This window comes from Chiloscyllium plagiosum, chromosome 16 (assembly GCF_004010195.1).
Source record: "Chiloscyllium plagiosum isolate BGI_BamShark_2017 chromosome 16, ASM401019v2, whole genome shotgun sequence".
Taxonomy (NCBI): domain Eukaryota; kingdom Metazoa; phylum Chordata; class Chondrichthyes; order Orectolobiformes; family Hemiscylliidae; genus Chiloscyllium; species Chiloscyllium plagiosum.
In genome coordinates, this window is record NC_057725.1 from 43,171,066 (window position 1) to 43,195,507 (window position 24,442).

The following is a 24,442-nucleotide window of genomic DNA, read 5'->3' on the forward strand; positions in this document are numbered from 1 at the left end:
GCTCGGCGGTTAACCGTAACCCCGGAGCAGACTCCCGGGTCTGGCTTATACTCACTCTACATGTTACCGGAACTGGGAGCCGTCAGTTCTCGTAGAGCGGTTGCCAACAACCCACGCTCGGCGGTTAAACGTAACCCCGGAGCAGACTCACCGAACTGGAGACTTTTCCAGCTGATATACTCTTTTCCAGATATAAACATTCATGTGAACAGCAGAGCAAGGCTAAAAAACACATTCCATTCTGGTTACATACAGATAAGAAGATTCACACGGGGAGGTGTGTAATAAGATTCACACGGGACTAAGCAACACCTCCATTCCGGTTAGATTCACACATGTATTGGGACATAATTTTAACCCTTTCACCACAAGCACCACGCTCTAAACCCATTTTAGTTCTAAATTAATGTGCTACTCTACAATCTTTTAGCTAACTTTCAATTACAGCAGTTTGCTTAAATTGGCATAACCTGCAGAAATGAAGATGTGAATTGTTAGGTGCATAAAAGAAACCTTTTATGAAGAGAGAGGTATTAACTGTTGCATGTTTGTTAGTTTCTTTATTTTTGGACCTTCATGATGGAGAGACATCTTCAAATGATCCTGTTTAACTTTTGGCTGAAGGCACGGGCAAGTTTTCCTAATGAACTGAAAGTTTGCAGTTACTCCCATCCGGAAAACAAAAGAAACAATTGAATCCACTGCTGTCAAAATACCAATAAGTAAATTACCACCTTCAGGCTTATGCAAACAGGAATCCTAATGCACTCTGTCAGTTTTCCTTTGTGGTGAGGGCCTTTTTTCTATTTCAACCATCCAAACCTTTCTTGTCATTTCATCCTGCTCACACTTGCATCTGCAAGGCTGTTGAGATAGGGGAAGTTTATTATTAGTTAGTGTGCCTCAATCATTGAGCTAATGACCAGAGCAATCTGAAATAATATTGTTTCCAATCCACCACCTGCCAGAGCTAAAGTTCCCATGGGACCAAAATTGTACAGGCCATTGCATGAACCAATGTCGTCAATACTGGATACCTTAATTGTATTCAAATGCTGGATATCTTTTCTAGCCATTGTATCTTGCTGTGCCCCATCTCTTCCATGCTTGTTTGTGATTTTGCTTTGAAAGCCAAATTTTAATAATGCCATATCCATATAAAAATGTAAGGTAGTTCTGTAGAATTCTGTAAACTTCATTTAATAGTACAAACTTGACTTTGCACAGCTTAACTGGAGAAAATGAAATGGTAGGGAAAGCATCTGACACTTTATTTGCTTTTCCAAGTAGGTGTTAAAGTTTTCGAAGAAGAAAATTCTTTGGTCGTTTGAACAATTTATTCCACTTCAACTTATTCCACTGCAAACAAATCAAGTGTTGATACATTTTCTGTTTCTGCCATTTGTGTCCAAAGTTGGATGCTACATTCTCATTGTTGTAGCAAGGGTTGTATAATTGAATGTTAAGTGCTAGGGATTTCTAGACATTGTGTAACTCAAGTTTGTTCTTCTTTTGCTGTTTTTCTCCCATTTTACTACTCATTAGTTTTACTGTTATCTCCTGTCTTTTGTCATTGTTTCCTTGACTAACTAGTTGAAGTGTGAGCTCCTGCAGCGTTATTGTCAAGCAGCTGGATTTTGTGCATATCGTTGTTGCTGTTATATGTGGATGAAATCTTTAATAGCTTCTTGTTCTATAGTCATAAACCAATGACCCTTCTGGGTCTAAAGGATATTGAATGCTTTTGATGGCTGATGTGTGTAATACCTACATTGTTGATGACACTTTTTAAAGTAATGAAGATGACTGCTGAAATCTCAAGGCATTGGTCCCAGTTTGAATGTTGCTCCCATGAGGCCTCTTTATAGAATATACAATGTGCAATGAAATGTCCTTTGCTGAAGTACAATGTATATTTTCTCCTTGAATTTGACCTTTTAAAGAGTCATTGAGTCCAAGTTTTGAATATGATATCCAATTCATTTACTTACACACAGCACATTAATTCTGTTTAATTACATTTTCTGTGCATCACTTCAGCATTCAAAGACTTAAAATTACTCATGTGGTAAATTTAGATCTATTGCTGCTGTCAAGGAAACCCCTTCTTTTCAGCAATCTCAGCAGCTGTGTCAGTAATTCCGAGTGTTACACAAGGTTAGCCTGTGTATTTTGATGATAATCCTGAACAGCTCTGATATCAATGTTAGTTGCAAACACTTTGCACAAAATACTGCTTTCTTTTGTGATTTGTACTCCGGGGGAGGCAGATGTTAAATTGAGATCCCATCAGCCATCTCAACTGATGTTAAACTATCCCCATACCACTATTTCAAAGAGCACAGGAGAATTCTTCCCTATATTCTGGATTAGTGGTGCTGGAAGAGCACAGCAGTTCAGGCAGCATCCAAGGAGCTTTGAAATCGACGTTTCGGGCAAAAGCCCTTCATCATTGTTTTTACCTAATTCTTCCCTATAGCCTGGCTGATATCTGTCCCTTCACCAATGCCACTGAAAGAAAGATTACCTGGTCATTATCACAATGCTGTTAGTGGGATCTTGTAGTGCATAAATTGAGCAGTGTGTTTCCTCCATTGCTGCACGTCACTCTGTATGCAGTACCTTTGAATATCATGAAGGTTCTGAAAGGCACTATGTCAATACAAATCTTTTTTATAATTGAACTGCAGTACGAGGTCTGCCCATTCAGATTGTGCAGTGTTTATGAAAGAAACTGACTCATCTGGAAAGCTGCCTAATAATTATTATAAGGGTAGATACTTCTTTGACTCAGCAGATAAACAGATGCTTTGCTGGTACAAATTTTTACACGTTACAAACAAAGGCTGAATTGCCCTGAATCTGTAAAGACTAGAGTATGAAATTAGGGTGAGGCCATAATTGCTCATTGTACAACTATTTGATTTGATGTAATCCTTTTATTGTATAAAGAATTCTAAGGAATTTGTGTTTTTTTTATAAGAGACAAAGTCATGGTAATTCACACGTCAACATACACCACAGCAGAGAAATAGACAGCGATGAACAGTTGGAGGTGAAAGTCAGATACTGAGAGTTAGTGGGGACATCTGAATTCCTCCGGCATTCTAAACAATTGCGCGCTCATCAGTAAATGGCACTGGAGTGAAAGTACTTTTACAAAAAGATGTTCAAAGAATCAGATTTTCATGAATGTTTTAAAAAAGTTAAGGAAGGCGAAAATCAGTGAATCTTACTCATGCAGTTCTAAAACTTTGGAGTTTAGGTGATTGAAAGCATGGCCATAAATGGTGGAACAAAAAGAGGAGGCATGTATTATCAGGGCAACGTGGAGAACTGGAGAGTTTAGTGGAAGATTGTACAGCTGGATGGGGTTGTAGTGAGAGGGAGAGGAAGATCTCTGCTGCTGATGGAGTTGCAGCATTTAAATGGTCACCCTCAGTTCTATTAAGGAGAGAAAATTAAGAGAATGTGGGAAAGATAATTGCAGGGTTTAAGTCACATCGCAAAGTATGCGTATGGATTGGACATTATGCAGCTTTCTGAATTTGATTTCACTGCTTCTTTTAAATACATTCCTGGGAGTTCTATTATTAGGTAGTGTACTAATGAAAGATGAGTGGTGATCTAGTTCGATTTATGGAGGAAGCAAGAGACAATAATATTCTAAATATCTTATGGTACTTCTTAATAATTTTATCGGAATTATTTCATATAGTCTTCATGCAATTAAGGGTACCATATTTTTAGACTGAGATACAAAGAAGTTTAGTATCACAGTTTTTATTTGTATTTTTCATCTCTGCTGACTGCTGTTGCTTTTCATTATGGCTTCATCTATGTGACAGAAAGAGAAAGCATCCTGCAGTGCTTTGATGACCACTTAAAGGTCAGTGACTATACACAAGGAGGGGTCTCTCTCAGAAAATCCCTGTGTCTAGTTTTGGAGGTTAACAACAGTATAGGTACTTTCTTTCAGGCTTATGTTATGAGTGCCTATGGTAGAAGAGCTGATGTACTTTTACAAATCAGGGTTCTCAATATCTTTTAGAAAGTTTCAAGGCAATAACCGCTAATACTTTCTATGAAATATGGAAAAAAAATCATAGTTTTAAGCATAGAACACACCATTGCATTTGGATGGGAAGGAGCTGAGCGGTGACTGGCCCTGACCACAGATGACCAGCTTAAGGTCTTGGTCTTCTGCTCTCTTCTTGCCATGTCACCATTCTATATGTAACACAGCTGTCTGTGGGGTGTTGTTTACCCCCTTGGCTGAATGTTATGTTCCTTTTCTGCTTTTACTGCTTGCTCCCTGACTATTCTTGCTGGGATATCTCACCAGCGACAACTGTAACAGTTCAAGCATTCCACATCTTGAAATCAGCTACTATCAACTCCAAACCCACAGGTTCAACACTGTTGGTTCCTTTTCTAATGTGACTTTTTTGATTTAATGCTGTTTGTGAGATTGTGGTTGTCAGTCAAATGATGCATTGACAACAATATAGGCAACTGCACTGCGGAAGGTCACTTTGTTGAGACGTAGAGTACAATATTGTCAACATTAGAAACTTAAGTTTGGTAATTACTGCAAGAAGAACTGAAACAGTTTTCAAACTGATTTAAACATTATGTGCTGTCAAGTCCAGTGCCTTGCCCTTTCCATCCCTTTCCTGCTGTCTTCAAACATTTGGGTCAGACTGTGGTTGAGTTACAAACACATTGATTGTATATTGGTGCCTAATCTCATTCATTCTTCACCAGTGAGTCTGTAGTCAAGTTTCTCACCTTGATTGCTTGCAGTTTTGTTCACAAGGAGGTATCTCAGGCAGACCTGTATGTTCATATTTAATATTAACCTGCAATCAAGATTCTACCTTCCAAGACTCTCCTAGAGTCATCAATAATAAAATGTCATTCAGGACACTGTTGTGTGCCTTATGTGGGGAATGAAATCATCCAGATTTTAAACAGATACGGTTCTTGTTCACTATCATTGTATATTTTTGTTTTATATTATAAATATATTAGAGATAGGAAAAGTGTCTGTTTATTGAGCAAAGAATTCGGATTAATTGATTCTGCTGTAGATAGACAGACTGTGAGGAAGTTGGGTTAAGTAGGAAAGAGAGTCTGGCAGTACTGTGGAATAAACCCCGCCTCTGTCTATTTGTTTAACCTTTTCTTTGCACCTCTTCACTGTTAATTACTTATTTCAAAATCACATACTTGGCTGCTTTTTTGTCTTAATCCCAGATCATGTTGAACTTCTTCATTTTGTGGTCGTCAGGATAAGATTTCCCCTCATGTTATCTGGGCTACTTATACACATGGGTCAAAAGTAATCATGCATTACATTTACCAATCTCTTTGAAAACCCCTTATGCTTGCATGATTCCCCCCCCCCCCCCCCCCCCCCCCCCAAATAAGCTAAGTTCCTTCTTATTGTGACCCCAGTGTTCAGTAGGTCAGGTGAATTGGCCATGCTAAATTGCCCACAGTGTTAGGTGTATTAGTCAGGGGTAAATATAGGGGAGGGGAATGGGTTTGGGTGGGTTTCTCTTCGGAGGGGCGGTGTGGACTTGTTGGGCCGTAGGGCCTGTTTCCACACTGTAGAAAATCTAACCTAATCTAATATAGTCCTGGAGTGAACCTGCACAAAAACATTGGACCAGAGCAAGTCATTGTGTAACTTTATTTTTTCCTTTCTTTAACTGCCAGTTGTTGTTAGAATGGAAGTGCTCCCTATCCTATCCTGTCACTGTGAATAACTCTTGTGTGCTGATTAACTTTTATTTTCTCATTAGCCTAATCTGAGATGCATTTTCCAGCTTGCAGTCTCCACAGCTCCATCTCCTCTTTAACTGATTCTCAATAAATCTCCTAACATTCTTTGCAGGTTCCACCTTCATTCTGTTTATTCCCAATCATTTATAGGTTAATTACTTTATTAATGGCAACACCATCCTCAGTTTTCTTGGTGAGCTTCCTTTTAGTAAATACCAGAGAAGCCTATTTTTTGAGATGATCCCTCATATGGAATAATGATTAGGTCCTTTATTTGTGATGTTAGTTGATGGGTAAATAGTGGAAGTGTTCTCCAGGTTCTCATCAAATACTAAGATGGACCACAGCCAACACTGTAATGTCCCTCAGTACTATGCAAATGTATAGGCCTTATGAAATTCTAGAGTCTGAACTCAACACCTAATTCAAATATGAGTCTTAGTTGACTTGAGTTCAAAGTTGACTGTGTCTCTTTCAGGATGAAGTGCTGCACCAAATTTAATTGGTTTAAAGGGAGTCCAGAGTTTCTTTTTGATTAATTACTGATTTATTGTTCCTAAGATCTAACCTCAGTGTGTACCTTTATGTGCTGCTGAATGTTTTTGCAATTGAATGATACGTGCAAATGCCAGTTATTCTTCCTTGTATTGCAATTTATTAAGGTTCAGATTCAGATGGTTGTGGGGGGGTCACAAAGGCCCATTGAAACTCGAATTTACAAACCTCCTTGTGAATATTCTGCAAAAAAAAAGCACCAGCTATACGCAGCTACATTTCCATAACAGCTAAGCAAAAAACAAATTACAGTGGATGGTGGAAATCTGAAACAAAACAGAAATTGCTGGCGAAACTCTGGAATGCATCAGTGGAGAGAAAACAGAGTTAATGTTTTGGATCCAGTCATCCTTTTGTCAGAACTGAAATCCAGCTGGGGAGTGGTGGTCTTTCTGTTGATGACATTTTGGGGGGGAGCAGAAGGGAATGAATGAGATGAATAGATGGAAACAGCACCTAGGAAGGAGGAGGTGGGTGTTGGGGTGGGGGTTGCCGGTGGGGGGAGATGGGAGACAGACAAACGGATAGTAAGTCGGAAAAGATGAGGAGAGTGCTGAATAGGTGATAACGGGAACTATGATTAGTTGTAATTGAGTTAGCTGTACTGGGATCAATATGTACTGAACAGGACCTGGGGTATGGGGATGGGTACTGAACATAGAGGGAAGTGCTCATGCTCTAAAATTGTTAAACTCTTATGTTTATTTAGCACTTTGTGTCTTCAGAATATCCCAAAGCACTTTGCTGTAAATAAATTATTACTGTAATGTAAACACACGATGCAACCAATTTGTTCACAAAGATGTCCCTTAAATGGCAATGAAGGGATAAAGAAATTAAAATAGAAATTGCTGGAAAACCTCCGCACATCTACCAGCATCTGTGGAGAGAAAGCAGAGTTAACTGTCTCGAGTCCAGTGACCCTTCTTCAGAAAGGATAAATATTTGTTTAATCTATTTGTGGTGGTGTTTGTCACAAAGGAATGTTAGGAAAATTCATTGCCCTTCTTCAGTACCACAAGAGCCACAAATGTTTCTGTAAGTCATCTGAAAGTACTGGAAATGTAACATCCTTTCAGTATCACACGGAAATGATAACCCACATGATGTACTCATGTAATGGAATGGAGCTTTAACCACAATTTTTTGTTTCTCTGAGGCGCGCTCAAATAATGACACAAGCTGTTGCTGTCAGTGGTGAATAATGTGTTCTTGAGTAAGCTGCTTCCAGTTATCAAGAATTCATGGTATATGATTTTTTTAATTATTATCCTCCATGTTCATTAGAATATATGCCAAGCTATCAACTCAACAGAAGGGCCAAATAAATTATTGTGTCCAAGACATTTCTATTATTTTTTCCTTCCCTTTATAAGTAATGACAAATTGCAGATAACATTATGGATAGGATTATTTAACAGAAGAAAGTGCTGCAATTATATTAATACTTTTGTTATGGACAAGGATGAAGCCAAATCAAATGTCACAATCTGCAATTTGTGGAAAGTTAATTTCAGTCAATTAAAGAGCTATGTGGTCTAGGTAGATTAAATTTGAAGCTTAACAGATAAACAGTGGGAGGCTTTCAAAGAGGAGCTAGTCCAGGTAAAGGTGAGACATCCTTTCATGGGGAAAGGGAGGTCATCTAAATCTGGCTTAGCCAATGATGGCCACACCTCATGATAAATATAATTTTAAGAAGTTATAAACTTGGCAACAAAATTGAAGCTGCTGGAATTGATGGTACAGTAGCAGCATGGGTATGTAAAATAGTGAAAGAACAGAAAATTGGGATGAGTAGCAGTCAGTTATTTTAGAGAAAGGAAGGACGAAATGATGAACCCCATGGGCTGCTATTAGGACATGTGGAATACATGCAATTATTTTATGGGCCAATTAAACTTCAATGTTCTTAAAGCTACAGTTTAACCTCTTTAAAAATTTGTATGGTTGGTTTAGTGGAGTCAGGTCAGTTGGCTCAGATGGTTAACAGTATATGCTACTTAACAGAAGCAACAACTCTGGTTTAATCCCAATATCATTAAGATAGTTCTTGGAGCCTACCTCTTCTATTTGCCTCATTGTGATATTATGGCATCATAAGCCTTGATTAACGGCTCTCAATCACCAAATGATATGAAAAGGGAGATGGTCAGGCTCTGAAGGTGTATACCTTGATTTTAAAAGAAGGCGTTTGGTATACTTTCCTTTATTGGTCAGAGTATTGAGTACAGGAGTTGGGAGGTCATGTTGCGGCTGTACAGGGCATTGGTTAGGCTACTGTTGGAATATTGTGTGCAATTCTGGTCTACTTCGGAAAGATGTTGTGAAACTTGAAAGGGTTCAGAAAAGATTTACAAGGATGTTGCCAGGGTTGGAGGATTTGAGCTATAGGGAGAGGCTGAACAGGCTGGGGTGATTTCCCTGGAGCGTCTGAGTGCGAGGGGTGACCTTATAGAGGTTTACAAAATTATGAGGATAAATAGACAAAGTCTTTTCCCTGGGGTCAGGGAGTCCAGACTAGAGAGCATAGGTTTAGGGTGAGAGGGGAAAGATATAAAAGAGACCTAAGGGGCAACTTTTTCATGCAGAGGGTGGTACGTGTATGGAATGAGCTGCCAGAGGATGTGGTGGAGGCTGGGACAATTTCAACATTTAAGAGGCAGTTGGATGGATATATGAATAGGAAGAGTTTGGAGGGATACGGGCCGGATGCTGGCAGGTGGGACTAGATTGGGTTGGGGTATCTGGTCGGTATGGACAAGTTGGACTGAAGGGTCTGTTTCCATGCTGTACATCTCTATGACTCTAAAAGAAAACCTCAACTTGACAGGATTAACCGTGATGTGGTGATGGCGTGGGGGAGGAAAGAGGGAAGAATCAGGCATATTTATCATGCATATTTGCAGTAATCACTTTGTAGAGAAATCCTGCTCCAGTCATACAACAATCATAACAGGATTTGCGGTAACTCAATTAAAATACACATTTCCCTTGCACGTCACAATTGCTGTGAAGGAGGAGGATGATAGAAATTAACCATCCTAGGAATTTCTTCCAATGACTAACCTATTACTATTGTGAAATATTTTAATTCACTTGTTATAGAAGTATGAAAGACGTTAATGTTCTGAATCAAATGCATCGTAATATTGATTGTTTGTGTTTATAAAACACAAATTACAATGTGAACATGATCAAATACTTTCAAAGGTAACGTGGCAATAATTTACAAATAAGTGTTAATATTTAAACTATTTAAGAACTATTTAAAAAATTAAATTATTTAACATAGAATTGTATACTGATGTAAGATTTAACACAAATTATATAGATATTTGGTATAACCCATGATGAAGAATATAATTTTAAAGGCACAGATTTTAATTCTTAAGAGATGTAATATCCTCTGTTTGTTATCGGAGATGCCTTGGGCTGTTTGACCTAGAAAAATGGACTGGCATATGTGAAGATTCGTTTGTCTCTGTTCTATTTCCTTTCACCTCTCTTCCCTATCTTATCCGTGAAACAAAACATTGAAAAAAAATTGTTTGCAAAGAATAATTCATAAGACTTATTTTACACATGACCACAACCTTATGGATGGAGCCTTCAGTCATAGCACCTTACTTCTGCAGAGAGCTCTTGATTACGCTTCTAAATGGAAGAGAGGCATCAGTGAAATGACATAATTGATAATAGATGTCTGCTTGTGCAGTACTAGGGAACTGAAAGATAGACAGATGGATAAAAGATCTTGAAGAATAAGATTGCCATTTGAATTCTTCTGTCAGCCTATTATTATAATCTTCCTAGTCCACCCAGGTGGCTTTTGCTATTCAGACTTTCAACTATTGAATCAGAGATTTGCTCTTCTGAACCTTTTGCAAAGTTGCTTCCCAGAGAATGATGTCATTCTCTAAAAGACATCAAAATCTTGAAAGGAATATTACATTGGTATTCTTCTGGTCCTAGACAAGATACTTTCCTAATGTTTGAACCATTAGTCAAAATTTTATTTTCTAATACTGTACTAATTAGTAATATACAGACTAGCATTGAAGACTGTCCTTTATTGTTGTTTCACTATATAAATTTTAATTTTCAGATTTCTGGCTTCGTTATCTTACACCCTTCTAGTCAATAAACATGTAAATTCTGAGTTGAATGTTCCTTTGAATTAAGTAGTCCTATTTTAAATAACTGGCATTTAAACAGTGCAGTAACAGAGTAAGGTTTAATTGACAGAATCTTTTTTCAGAATTTACTGTAGATGGTCACTCTCTGTGCATAAAGTCTATCAACAAGGTTGGAACAATTTTTTTTTAGCCATCAATCCCAATGCCTCCTTATATGGTTAAGGATCAAACTTTGTCCAGTTACACTGCTGTGAAGTGTCTTGCATTGAAGCCCTTTTTTATTTTGGCTTTCAAAACTCTCCATACTCCTGACAATGTCCTCTATGCCCTCCGTACTTAGATGTCCTTTGTCCAGATGCAGCAGCACAAAGATGCTAATGTGGTAATTTAAAATCAGAACTGTGCTATAATTGTTGCCATTGCGCTATGAGGGTCTCTAGTTATGGTTTAAATCTACATGAATTGCCAAAGTTGGCATTTGGTGGGTATAGTCACGAGTCTGTTTGACAATAAAAGTTCTTTTCATCACCTTTTGTAGTTAGTTAACTTTTTAATGTATAGTTGATAAATAATGATAGGAATGTCATTTAAGACTGCATGGTGGCACCTTTTGTTAGACTTGGCTTTAGAGTTAATGACTTCTGTGCACAACTGATGGACTTGTTTATTTAAGTTGTCTTAAAACTCAGCAACTAAATAATGGGGACCCAACATTTGTTAGACTTCTGGAATTTAATTTTTTAATGAGCATAAGGGAAATGCTCCCATAACAAAGGATGGGGGAAGAAGGGGGAGGAGACTTTTGATGTTAAGTGGGACATGGTCCAGTGAGGACTTGTAATAAGATAGCAGTGTAGAAAAATGCTCCTGATTAGGGAAAATATGCAATGTACTATGGCGACCTTAAAGTGAAGAGTTAGTATTACTCCCAGCCTAGAAGGGTTGAGATTAAGCATTGATGAGACCGCTTAACTCTGAGCACATTTAAATAGGTGTATGTTAGCTCCAGCAAGAAATTCCAGGCTAACTTTTAGGTTACTTAAACTCATCAAGGTGTTAGATATAGGGATGCTGGTGAAAGTGTTGTACAAGTGGTGTTTTGGGTACTATACTAATGCTGGTTTGTTCCTTTTCAATTTATAAAGGAGTTTTGGGATTAATGAAGTTATATTTCATATGTTCAGAATCCTTGAATTTGCATTATAAATAGATAAAATAGAATAATCCAAACTATCTTCATTTCTTTTGTGATAAACTTCCATTTTATTAAAGCCAAATCTATGCGATTTCATGCGTATATTTCATCAAGAGACTATTTTGCTAAAACCAGAAGAAATAAAAATGATCCATCAAGCCAAGTTACTATCTGGGAGCTGGCTTGCTGGGAATAACATCAGCTGAGATCATACGTGTGTATATTTGTCCTTGAAGGAAAAGCTGCTTGTTTCCAGAGAGCTTTATCAATGAAGCAGCATATTTTTGGAACTGTACTTGCCTAGAAAGTACTTAATTGTTTCCTTGGTATAATAATTGTAAAGTTCCAAGATTGTCTGTAACCTTCCTGAGCAAATGTCTCTGTTTGACAGAAACATGTGCTTTAATGACTCAGCTACTTGTTATATTTCTGTGATGACTTAGTCGCACACTTAGAATCATCTTTAATGCATTAGTGAGGCTTGACATTGACCCCAAACTTATGTCATCTTCTCTTGGATCCTCCGTCTTGACATCTGATATCTTCCGTGGTAAAATTAACAGGAAAACCATTAACTGGGCAAGATACAAAAATGTTATCCACACACTTAATATAGCCTGCTGCTTCAAGTATTCCACAACATACTGTTTATTAATGTAAGGTGTTGTCTTTACTTGTTCTTAATTTGTGAAATCAGGTCATTTGTAACCAGTCCATCACAATCTTCCCCTGGATTGCTGCCAGAATTGTGAAAAATATATGAATGCAGTGAACTACTTGGTGTATTAAAGTGCTATGAAAAATACCAATATAATTGCAAGTACCTGGGTACCAAATTCAGATCACAAAGGCATATCGAGCCCAGTCAACCCTGCAAGGTTCCTCTTCAATAACAACTGAGGCTTTGTGTCCTGTAGACAGCATCCTGACACAGAGTTTGTGAACCACACTGCTCACAACTCCTCTATGACCATCTCTGTGTATATCCTGACCAACTGGCAAGGTAGTAAAATAAAGAACAGTTAGACATCTGAAATAAAAACTAAAATAGGGTGGTGAAACTCAGCAGGTCTGATAACATCACTGGGAAGAAAGTTAACAAAGTTTTCAGCATAAGTGCCACTTTTTCCTAGCTGCTAACACTTCTGATGGCACGGCACTTGAAACATTAACTCCGTTTTCTTCCCACAGAGGCTGCCAGACCTGCTGAACTTAGGCAGCAATTTGTTTGTGAACTGGCAGAACAGACCTGCCAGAACTTTCGGTACTATGTACAGTTTTGGGAGAAGTGACCTTAGCATTGCACATCATTGATTCTGGATCCCAAGATGTCTCATGGTATTGAGCCAAACCTGGGTAAAGAAACAAGCTGCTGATTACCCCGCATAGTGCACTGTCAGTAAATTGGTAAAGTTTCTTATTCAACATCTTCCAAAACGCGTGACCTTTACCAAGGGCAAGCAGAAGGGAAGTAGATACATCGGAACAGAGTGGCCTGCAAGTTCCCCTCTGCACCATTCACTATACAGATGCAAATATTTCTTCATTGCTGTTGGGTTAAAATCGTGGAATTCTGTACATCACAGCGCTGTTTCTTCACCACAACTACTGCAACAGTTCAAGAATCATGACTCTCCACCACATTCTTGAGGGGTGGCTAATAAATACTGCCTTTGTTCATGGTACCCATTTCTCATGAATGATTCTTTTGTCTAGAAATTCACTGTGCAACAGGAACAATTTGCATTTGCAAAATTATTCTGCATGAGGGATCCATTGTTTTTCACAATTTTACTTCTAACCACAAATTTTAAGACTTGCTTTTTACTTAATGTTAATGAGGGCTATTATATACATGAAGGGACCTTAATAATCCACAGAGGCACAATCTGTTAAATTGAAAGTCCCCAAAGCAGGAATTTCCATAAAATCTGTCTGGATTATTAATTGACTTTGCAGTAATTCTCTAGAGGAAGTCACAATACACAGGTATGGAAAGTAGATGAAAATGGTCAATAAAATTCAGTTGTACGGTTTTTCTTAGGAGATAATTAGTATAATAAATACCAGAACCATCAAGTTTAACTCTGTAGTGCCCAAGTAGTTTGGTGCCTGAAGTGCCAGTTTTTATCAAAGAGCATCTGTCACGTGACCACTTCTAGTGTGATACAAATTGTCCACCATTTTGGATGTTGGCACAATTATTGGTAGTAAGCAGATCATTACATCAGTTAATATAAAATGCTGAATTGATGACAGTTCTGCTGTTTCAACTTCACTGACCCTGTAGGTGCTTTCAGTAAAACACCACCCCACACACCACTCTTAAACAGTATTTTTTTTAAAACCTCCAACTACTTTTCAGGTGAATTGCTGGGTATTTTCTACTACCTGTGATGAGTTTATTAAAGTGCTGTGTGGTGTGCAGAATTATTTGCAGTTCATGAAATCAACAATGTCAAAGTCAACAGTCTAGTTCAACCAGACAAGGATGGTGGTGTAGCTACCATTGGCCACAGGATTAGAGCCAAGAAAGCATTGAAAAGGCCAAGTTGCTCCCAGAGCAAAAAATGGGAAGTGGTCTTGGCAGAAGGTCTTCTCGATCTTGGGTTTTATGGAAGCATTTTTCTTATCAAAATAAGTCAGTAGTGTGTGTATCAGCTCACTTCTCTGGAATGAGTTGTCCTTTGAAATCTGTTTTGTGGACTGACTGCAACTTCCAAGCAGGGCAAGACTGGTGTTCCTGTCATTGTGAAGATAACTATGGCCCTTAATTTATTTGCTTTGGAATACTTGAGCAGGCAACATCTGTAAGGTCCTCCAGTTTACCATCCACTGCTTTAAAACAGAGGTTACTGATGCTCTTTATGTCAGGAGAAGGGTGGTCCTGTCCAAAGAGAAGTATGCGGAAAATGCAAATGGCCTTGTTAGGATAGTGGACATCTATGATGGAGATTGTAATGAACTAGAAGAAAGTGAGAACTGCAGATGCTGGAGAGCCAGAGTCAAAAGGTGTGGTGCTGGAAAAGTACATCAGGTCAGGCAGCATCTGAGGAGCAGGACAATGGACAATAGACAATAGGTGCAGGAGTAGGCCATTCTGCCTTTCAAGCCTGCACCACCATTCAATATGATCATGGCTGATCATCTTTAATCAGTATCCTGCCTTATCTCCATAACCCTTGATTCCACTATCCTTGAGAGCTCTATCCAACTCTTTCTTAAATGAATCCAGAGACTGGACCTCCACTGGGGCAGAGCATTCCATACAGCCACCACTCTCTGGGTGAAGAAGTTTCTCCTCATCTCTGTCCTAAATGATCTACCCCGTATTTTTAAGCTGTGTCCTCTGGTTCGGCACTCACCCATCAGCGGAAACATGTTTCCTGCCTCCAGAGTGTCCAATCCTTTAATAATCTTATATGTCTCAATCAGATTCCCTCTCAGTCTTCTAAACTCAATGGTAAACAAGCCCAGTCGCTCCAGTCTTTCAGCATAAGGTAGTCCCGCTATTCAAGGAATTGACCTCGTGAACCTACGCTGCACTCCCTCAATAGCCAGAATGTCTTTCCTCAAATTTGGAGACCAGAACTGCACACAGTACTCCAGGTGTGGTCTCACCAGGTTTAAAAATGTGTTGCTGGAAAAGCGCAGCCGGTCAGGCAGCATTCCTGAAGAAGGGCTTCTGCCCGAAACGTCGATTCTCCTTCTCCTTGGATGCTGCCTGACCTGCTGCGCTTTTCCAGCAACACATTTTTAAGCTCTGATCTCCAGCATCTGCAGTCCTCACTTTCTCCTAGTGGTCTCACCAGGGCCCTGTACAGCTGCAGAAGAATCTCTTTGCTTCTAAATCTAAGGAGAATTGACATTTCAGGCATAAATCCTTGATCAGAATTGTGGAAGTGGAAGGGGGCTGAGAGATAAATAGCGGGGTGGGGGTGGGGCTGGAGCTGGGGAGAAAATAGATGAATGATAGGTGGATGTAAATGGGAGGTAATTGTGATAGATCAGTGGAAAGGGTGGAGCAGATAGGTGGGAAGGAAGATGGACAGGTCAAGAGTGTATGCCAAGTTGGAGGGTTGGATCTGGGATGAGGGTTGGATCTGGCATGAGGTTTAGCGAGGGGAGATTTGGAAACTGGTGAAGTCAATGTTAAGGCCTGTGGTGTAGGGTCCCGAGGCAAAGATGAGGCATTCTTCCTCCAGTTGGCAGATGGTTTTGATTTGCCAGTGGAAGAGGCCCAGGATTTGCATGTCCTTGGGGGAGTGTGAGGAGTAGTTGAAATGGTTGGCCACAGGGCAGTAGGATTGTTTGGTGCATGTGTCCCAGAGATGTTCTCTGAACCACTCCGGGAGTTGGCGTCCTGTCTCCCTGACACGGAGGCGATCACATTGAGAGCAACGGAGGCAGTAGATAACATGAGTAGTTGTGCAGGAAAACCTCCACTGGATTTGAACTGATCCTTTAGGGCATTGGACAGAGGTGTGGGTGCAGGTTTTGCACCTCATGTGGCAGCAGGGGCAAGTGCCAGGTGTAGAGGATGGGTTTGTGGGGGGCGTGAACCTAATGAGGGAGTCATGGAGGGAATGGTCTCTGCAGATAAGGATGGGGAAGGAAATATATTTTTTGGTGGATTGGTCTGACTGTAGGTGGCGAAAATGGTAGAGGATAATGGCTGCAACTTCCCTTCCCAAATGGCATGCCAGATGTCCTCCTATTTCAAAGACTGCAATTTCTCCACCCATGTGATCAACAATGCCCTCTTTTGCATCTCCTCTACTTCCTGCATCCCCACTCCGGAACTGCACATCTCCACCTGGAACCCCACTCCTCTATCTGCAACAAAGGTAGACCCCCCCCCCCCTCCCCCAGTCTTCAACTTACACCCAAGAATCTCCAGATACAACGCATTATCCTCTGCCATTTTTGCAACCAATGTTTTCAACCCCACTGCTGACCACCATATGGTTTTAACAGTATTGGGGTTGGTCACGCAATCAACTCCATGGGGTTTGAGGTCTACCGTCAGTATCTGTGACCTCCGGGATAGATGGGCTGTTAACAGTAATGCACAACCTTTGTCCCAGAGGAAAGAAAACCATTAGTTAAAGTGTTAGGGCGACGTGACTGCCATGGTTGATGTGTATGACCTGAGAGACACAAGGGTGAGGTGAGCATTAACTTAATGTATGAGTTGTGTTTGTTGAGGATATTTGGGAGGTGTGGTGAATGGAGCAGTTTATGAGGCTAATGATTTAATTTGAATGGATACGGGATTTGATGATGTATTCATTGAACTTGATCACTTGTGTGATGACTGAAATTTCCACTTGAGTGTCTTGACTACTTGCATTGTAAGCAATGTCTATCTGCTGCTGCTCTGTAGGTATCTCTGGGCCCCTATGGGAAAAGGACATCTCTCGTCAAGTCACCACCTTCTAAAACAGGCCCCTGCTGTGCCAGAGTATCTTGAACCAGTCCTGCAGTCCTATTGTGCAGCTGTCAATTTCATTCTTCCTGAGGGAGTCTTCCACAAACCTGTTGCAGCTCGTGTGCACCTCCCTTTCCTTCTGCAACAGTGTGCAAGCACTTGTCCATACTTTTGGCATTGCATTGTATGCTGCCTTCATTTAAAGTAGTCAATAGCATGAAGTCTGTATGTTCCCTGCATCACTACAAAGAGTTCTGGGATAATTGGACATTAAGATAGCTGTGTCAGATGTTATCCAACTGGGCTATTGAGAAATTATGGTGAGCAAAGGTGAATATTATTTCTTACAGTAATTTTAATTTCAGGGTAATATTTAATAAAAATGTATATATTTCAATTACCTGATAGAATGTGTAGAACATGCACTACAATGTATGTACTGGAATAAATTGTTACTGGAAATGGCACATGATAACTTTGTCCTAATGTTTATTCTTTGTTGAATATTCTATTGTAGATCTTAATAAATCCCAGATATTAAACAGTTGTGTATTTGATTTTGTTATAACTCTCTGGGTCATAATGTCAATTATTCCTTTTAATTCATTCAGAATTCCAAATAACAGCTAATTAAGCTACTTTTGACAATGTGATGTTTCAGTTGTACACAATTTCCATGGTGTAGTCAGTGGAATGAAATAATTACACTTGTTTCCCCTAATAAATACAGAAATTTATGCTGTAAAATCATAATTTAGCATCAATTTACAGCACTAACTTTATTTCTTTGTTGTTAGAGTATTTCTCTCTACAGTGTGCAAGCACTTGTCCATGCTTTTGGCATTGCATTGTATGCTGTCTTCATTTAAAGTAGTTAATAGCATGAAGTCTGTTAGAGTATACACTGTTAGAGTATAATATTTCTCTCTTTTTGTCTTTTAGGTAGAACGGGAGATAGCTATCCTGAAGTTAATAGAACATCCACATGTTTTAAAGCTACATGACGTCTATGAGAATAAAAAATATTTGTAGGTATATGTTTGATTTTAACTGAAAATATGTTGTTTTGTTTCTGTTGATGTATAATGCATTGCTTTATAATGAACATTCTTCTGTTCACGTCATCTAAACTTATCTTTAATATATAAATTGCATTTTAAAATGTACTTTAAAGTGAGAGGTGAGTTATTTCACATTTGAACTTGTTTACCTGAAAGACTTGCAGTCAATGTGATGTGTTGTATTCATATAACTGAAGTATGTTCTTTAAAAAATGAAAACTGATATTTCATAAACCAAAGACTTCAAAGCCCATGTTACATTGCATTTGCGCATATAATATTCTTAAAATAATAAAATTGGTGCTATCCACTTAGGTAAGGCCTTAATTTTTCACCAGAATTATCTTTTGGCTTCTAATATCAAATGTAATGTAATTGTAATGATACACTCATTTCTGTTGGTGATTCTGAGAGCTGAATATTAAAATAATCTTCAGAATGTTCAAATGTTACCAGGAGGTGAGAACTGAATAATATAATCAGTTGTCTTGCCACAAAGAGTCCCACTTAAAATTTATGTCCAGAAAATATTCAAGGGAAGTGAGTTTAGATGGCTGCCTTTGGTTTTCAAGCATAGGTCTACAGAAGAGAAATGCATTTAATTTGCCACTAAACTACCTGTTCCACTTGGAGAGATCATAAGGATGGCTAGTTTACAAAATGGAAAGTAATGGTGTCATAGAAATACTTTTGTGAAATTCACTGAGAGCATTAAAGCACATCTAATCCAGAAGTTGAACTGTCCACTGGGTGTCAAGGTTATAGATGGTTCCCTGACTGAGGAATCAAAGGTCAGAATTTAAAATAAAAATCTTGATAATTGTATGTCCTTACAACATATTATATTGTTTTAATTTAGATGCAAGTATAAATTGGCTTTTTAGTAGACTTCTTTGGGCAGCCACTTCATGTGAAGATTTCCCTTGCTGATGTCAAGCCAAGTGAATTCTTCCACAGAGGATTCTCTCCATGGTATTGACTCTGAGCCTATATTCATGATAGAACATAGAACATTACAGTATAGTACAGGCCCTTTGGCCCTCGATGATGCGCCGACCTGTGAAACCAATCTGAAGCCCATCTAACCTACACTATTCCATTATCATTCATATGTCCATCAAATGACCATATAAATGCCCTTAAAGTTGGCAGGTCTACGACTGTTGCAGGGAGGGTGTTCCACACCCCTACTAATCCGAGTAAAGAACCTACCTCTGACACCTGTCCTACACCTAAAACCCCTCAATTTAAAGCTATTTCCCCTTATGCTAGCCATCACCAACTGAGGAAAAAGGCTCTTTCTGTCCACTCTATTTAATCCTCTGATCATCTTGTATGTCTCTATTAAGTTACCTCTCAATCTTCTTCTCTCTAACAATAACAGCTTCAAGTCCCTCAGCCTTTCCTCATAATACCTTCCCTCCATACCAGGCAACATCCTGGTAAATCCCCTCTGCATCCTTTCCAATGCTTCCTCAGCCTTCTGGTAATGCAGTGACCAGAACTATATGCAATACTCCAAGTGCTGCCGCACCAGAGTTTTGTACAGCTGCAACATGGCTCCAAAACTCAAGCCCTCTACCAATGACCATATAAAGCCCGAACACACTGTATGCCTTCTTAACAACCGTATCAACCTGAGTGGCAACCTTCAGGCATCTATGCACATGGACACTGAGAGATCTCTGCTCATTCACACCACCAAGAATCTTACCATTAGCCCAGTACTCTGTATTCCTGTTACTCCTTCCAAAGTGAATCACCTCATACTTTACCATGTTAAACTCCACTTGCCACCTCTCAGCCTAGCTCTGCAGCTTATCTACGTCCCTCTGTAACCTGCAACATCCTTCTGCACTATACACAACTCCACCGACCTTGGTATCATCCGCAAATTTACTAACCCATCCTTCTACACCCTCATCTAGGTCATTTCTAAAAATGACAAACAGCAGTGGCCCCAAAACAGATCCTTGTGGCATACCATTAATAACTGAACTCCAGAATAAACATTTCCTATCAACCACCACCCTCTCTTCTTGTAACTAGCCAATTTCTGATCCAAACAGCTAAATCACCCTTAAACCCATTCCTCCGTATTTTCTGCAATAGCCTACCATGGGGGACCTTATCAAACACCTTACTGAAATTCATGTACACCACATCACCTGCTTTACCCTCATCCACCTGTTTGGTCACTTTCTCAAAGAACTCAATAAGGTTTGTGAGGCATGGCCTACTATCCACAAAACCATGTTGACTATCCCTAATCAAAATTTTCCTTTCTAGATGATTATAAATCCTATGTCTTATAATCCTTTCCAACACTTTACCCACAACCGAAGTAAGGCTCACTGATACCTTGGGGAGCTCTGTTTATTTTTTCAAAGTTCCCACACCACAGTTGTGAAATACATTTTAAAATGTGAACTTTTCACATCTGAGAGATGAGGAGATTTAAAGATCGCATGAGCCGTTGCCATCCACATTCCAAATGGAATTTTTTAACTCTCCTACAATAGATGATGTTTTACAGCCCATTGCTTTATCAAAGCAGCCATCAGTTTATGCTAGCAAATACTAAAGCATTTTTATTTTCTTCCTCTTAGGTTGAGAGTTGATAAATTTAATAAGGAGTGTTTCTTTTTTCCCAAAGGTATAATTCTGATATGTCACAGGAACACTACTTAAGGTTATGGCATGTTTGTCAAAGGAATCCAATGTTGGTTTGAGACATTGATCCATAACACACAGAGCTCCAGATGTCACAGACGCTTTGAGGAATTGCCAAAGAAAAAATGGTCACCCTAGCCTACCACTGCATACATCAGCTTGGCTGCAACCCAAGTACCTTTGGCAGTAGTCTATAGATCATACAGCTTCTGCCTAGGCTGAATTTTAAGCTTGTTCCCAGATCTGAGAGAATCCTGACAATTAATTGAACATCAGTTCTCACATCCGCATTATGTTAAAATATCATGACGATTCCCATTTTCTTTCAGCTCTTATATTTATCCAAGAGTGTTGATTAGAAAACAAGAAGAATTAATACCAGCTATTATTGTCAGTATTATATTTGATATTGGAAGACAAAAGTTAAATGCAGATGAAAGGTGGAGGGGCAACCTAAATTAGGATCAGTTTGATTTCTGTCAGGATGTATGTCTTGCGACCACATGCATGAATTCTGTTTATAAATGTCAGCTGTAATGTGTTACTGGCATAAAAAGTATCACATGGAGAAGAAAGAAGCATCTGTCAAAAGGAAGAATGCCTGTTATTGTAAAAAAAACATTTGTTTTTGCAATCAGATGGCAGACTGGATTAGTGTGCTTTCTATTCAAATTCAACAGGTGATCAAATCCACCAAAGATTGATGGAAAAGGTGCTTTCAGTTGTTTCAAAGAGCTGTATTTCAAGTGAATGTGGGTGACATCAGCCCAGTTTGTAATAAATCTGTGGCCCCAGTTTGACGTTATACTGGAATTGTCACTTGGAAAGGCCAGAGAGTTAGCTGCTACAGAAAATAGAAATACCACTTAACAATGAGGTTGGTTTGCTGAAGTTGAATTTAAGATGCTTTAGGATGAAATTATTCGTGATTGGTGACATCAGATTGGATATTTTATCCCTTCCATGATCTCTTTTTAATTGACTTCAATGAAAAATTTGAGTTGTGTAGAGTACACTGCCAATTCATGAAGGCGTTTCACATCACAGACTGAATCAAATTTCACCTGACCTTTACATTGAATTAACCTTTCTGGATGAATTTTGCTTACCTATTTTGAAACATAATGGAACACCCTCCAGTTTTCCAGCACTCTTCTGCACTGGTTAGAGCTCTGAACTATAGTCTTAGACTCTGTGATTTCCTTCCTCCAGTCGAGTAATGCACGCTGGCTTATAGACTGCCCGCAAATGTTGCTTTCCTTGGATGCTCAACATTCAGTGTTTCAGTTCCAAGGTGAACGTCACTTGTCTCAATGAACCTAAGAAATATAAAGGAGAGGGTGATGCTGGTCATAGAAATTGATCTAATCTCTATGCAGTGCGTTAATTAAATGTTATAATAGAAATAATCGCAGAAATTCATATCTTAAAATCTCTAAGATTATGTCATAAATCTAAATATTTTGGTTTGGTTTCAACACTCTTTTTGCTTCATTCATGATATAAACCTCAATATTTATTTGGCAAATAATTGCGGGAGAATTTAGTAAATATAGACTGTATTTGTTTGCTCCTTTTTTTGTGATATCGTATTTAGTTCTACTTCACTGTTTCACTTCCTTCATAATTGCATAAACATTCTTATCCTGGCCTCTTATTAAATATTAAGTTTCTCAAGCCCACACAATCCGCATGTCGTATTAGATGATGGATGACATTCCTCTTCAAATGAGTTGATAGTTTACTTTCTCTACTACAGCTACGTGATAGGAAATTTTAATGACTTGCTATGTCTCTCTCATGTGCATATCTAATGATATTGGACTATCTGTGTGATTTGTATCTCAGCTAATCTTCACTGAATACCTAACTGAAAATGTTGTCAATACATTGACTGATTGCTGCCCAAAGTACATGGAGCTGATTATTGAGCATCATGAGATGATATATTGAAATTTTATTCAGTGAGTGACTGATGAGACAGCAGAGGGTGATATTTAGATCAGGTGCAATTGTTGTACCTGAATTCATGTAAGCTCCTTTGTAAACTGAAACTAAGAGTTTACGTGGCGATGCAAAAAAATTAGAACTTGTGTTTTTATTATATCTGAAATTTTCAGCAACAAAATGAGTTAACAAAGTTATGTGAACTTTGAAATGAGAATTGAGCAATCATAAGCGTTAATGAGAATTCCTTTGAAAATGCAGGTTAGATGAGTGTGTTCGTTGAAGACAACCAATTAGACTTACAAATATAGTGCAGAATCTCTCTATAATTTCATTTTTCTCTATAGGTGTCATTTTTTCATGGAAGTTTCATGGCAGATTTTCCCCTGTAAGCCACCGTGACTTTTCTCATTAAACCTGCCATTCACTACTTTAATTCTGCATGCTAGTGACAATAGTGACCTAGTAAGCACAAAGTGAATGAGTGCTAAAAAAGCAAGCTAAGAGCCCTAGAGTGTGTCATCTGCAGGTGCATGTGAATGGGTATGTCCTTGTGCCCAGAATGACCTGATAGGAGCATTGCTCTGTAAGGTGTCAGTGAGCTCCAAAGTATTGTGGTGAAGACCTGAAGAGTCGTCCTGAGTGAGTCCAAGATCAACCATGTTGATGTGGAGAAACTGGCGTTTTGCCAATGTAACTTATATCGACAATGGGTGAATGGGATTGCTACTCGCGAGTTGGCATTATCTTGTTTTCTCAATCTCAAGCTGCATATATGAGAAGCAAATGCATGGGAATCAGGTCATTGCGTCTTCATTGTAAGCTTCTCATTGATCTGTTGAAGTCATAAGAAAATCAACCTTTTTTCTTGACATTGAGAATCTTACTGGGCATTCTCAGTCTATTCTGCCAAATTACTCACTGCTGACGAGTTGGGGAAATTTTACATATGCAGTTATTTCTGTCGACTTCAATAAACTTTCTTTCACATTCAAAAAGACTTTACTCCAAGAACAGGTAAATTTAAAGGGTTGAATTTAACCAAAAATTGGCTAAGTTTCAATTTTGGGGAATTTCATGGAGGGTTTTTATTTCTGGGCATTAGTAAGTTTTGCAATGCAGTTTTACCCTGCTACAGCTGATACCTTGAGATTTGCATCACCAGAGCCGTAACACGTTGTAAACCAAATCAAACACTACCAACCAGAAATAGCCCTTCATAGTGTACATAGTTTGATTGTTGAGGAGAAAGTGAGGACTGCAGATGCTAGAGACCAAAGTCAAAAAGTATGGAAAAGCACAGCAGGTCAGGCAGCATCTGAGGAGCTGGAGAATTGACAATTTGGGTGTAAGCCCTTCATCAGGAATATGTCACATATATCAAGATACAGTGAAAAGTGTTGTTTTGCGTACTACAGAGACAGATTGCACCACAGAAAGTGCATCAGGGTAGCAGAACAGAGTACAAAATACAGTGTTACAGCTGCAGAGAAAGCGATCAGAATTAAATTTGAGAGGCCCATTCAAAGGTCTGATAGCAGTGGAAGTAGCTGTTCTTGAATCTCAAACTTTATATCTTCTGCCTGATGGAAGAGAGTATAACCAGGATGGGAGGGGTCTTTGGTGTTGGTTGCTTTCCTGGAAGGATAGT

At 38.9% G+C, this 24,442-nt stretch overlaps 1 protein-coding gene across 1 annotated transcript in view; it reads left to right on the plus strand.

Annotated features, from left to right (window-relative positions):
* LOC122557836 (serine/threonine-protein kinase BRSK2-like) overlaps nucleotides 1–24,442 on the plus strand; it is a 957,494-nt gene that overhangs the window by 553,769 nt on the left and 379,283 nt on the right. The window contains 1 exon segment of the mRNA XM_043705934.1: nucleotides 18,053–18,138. Within this exon segment, the coding sequence (XP_043561869.1) occupies nucleotides 18,053–18,138 (86 nt within the window).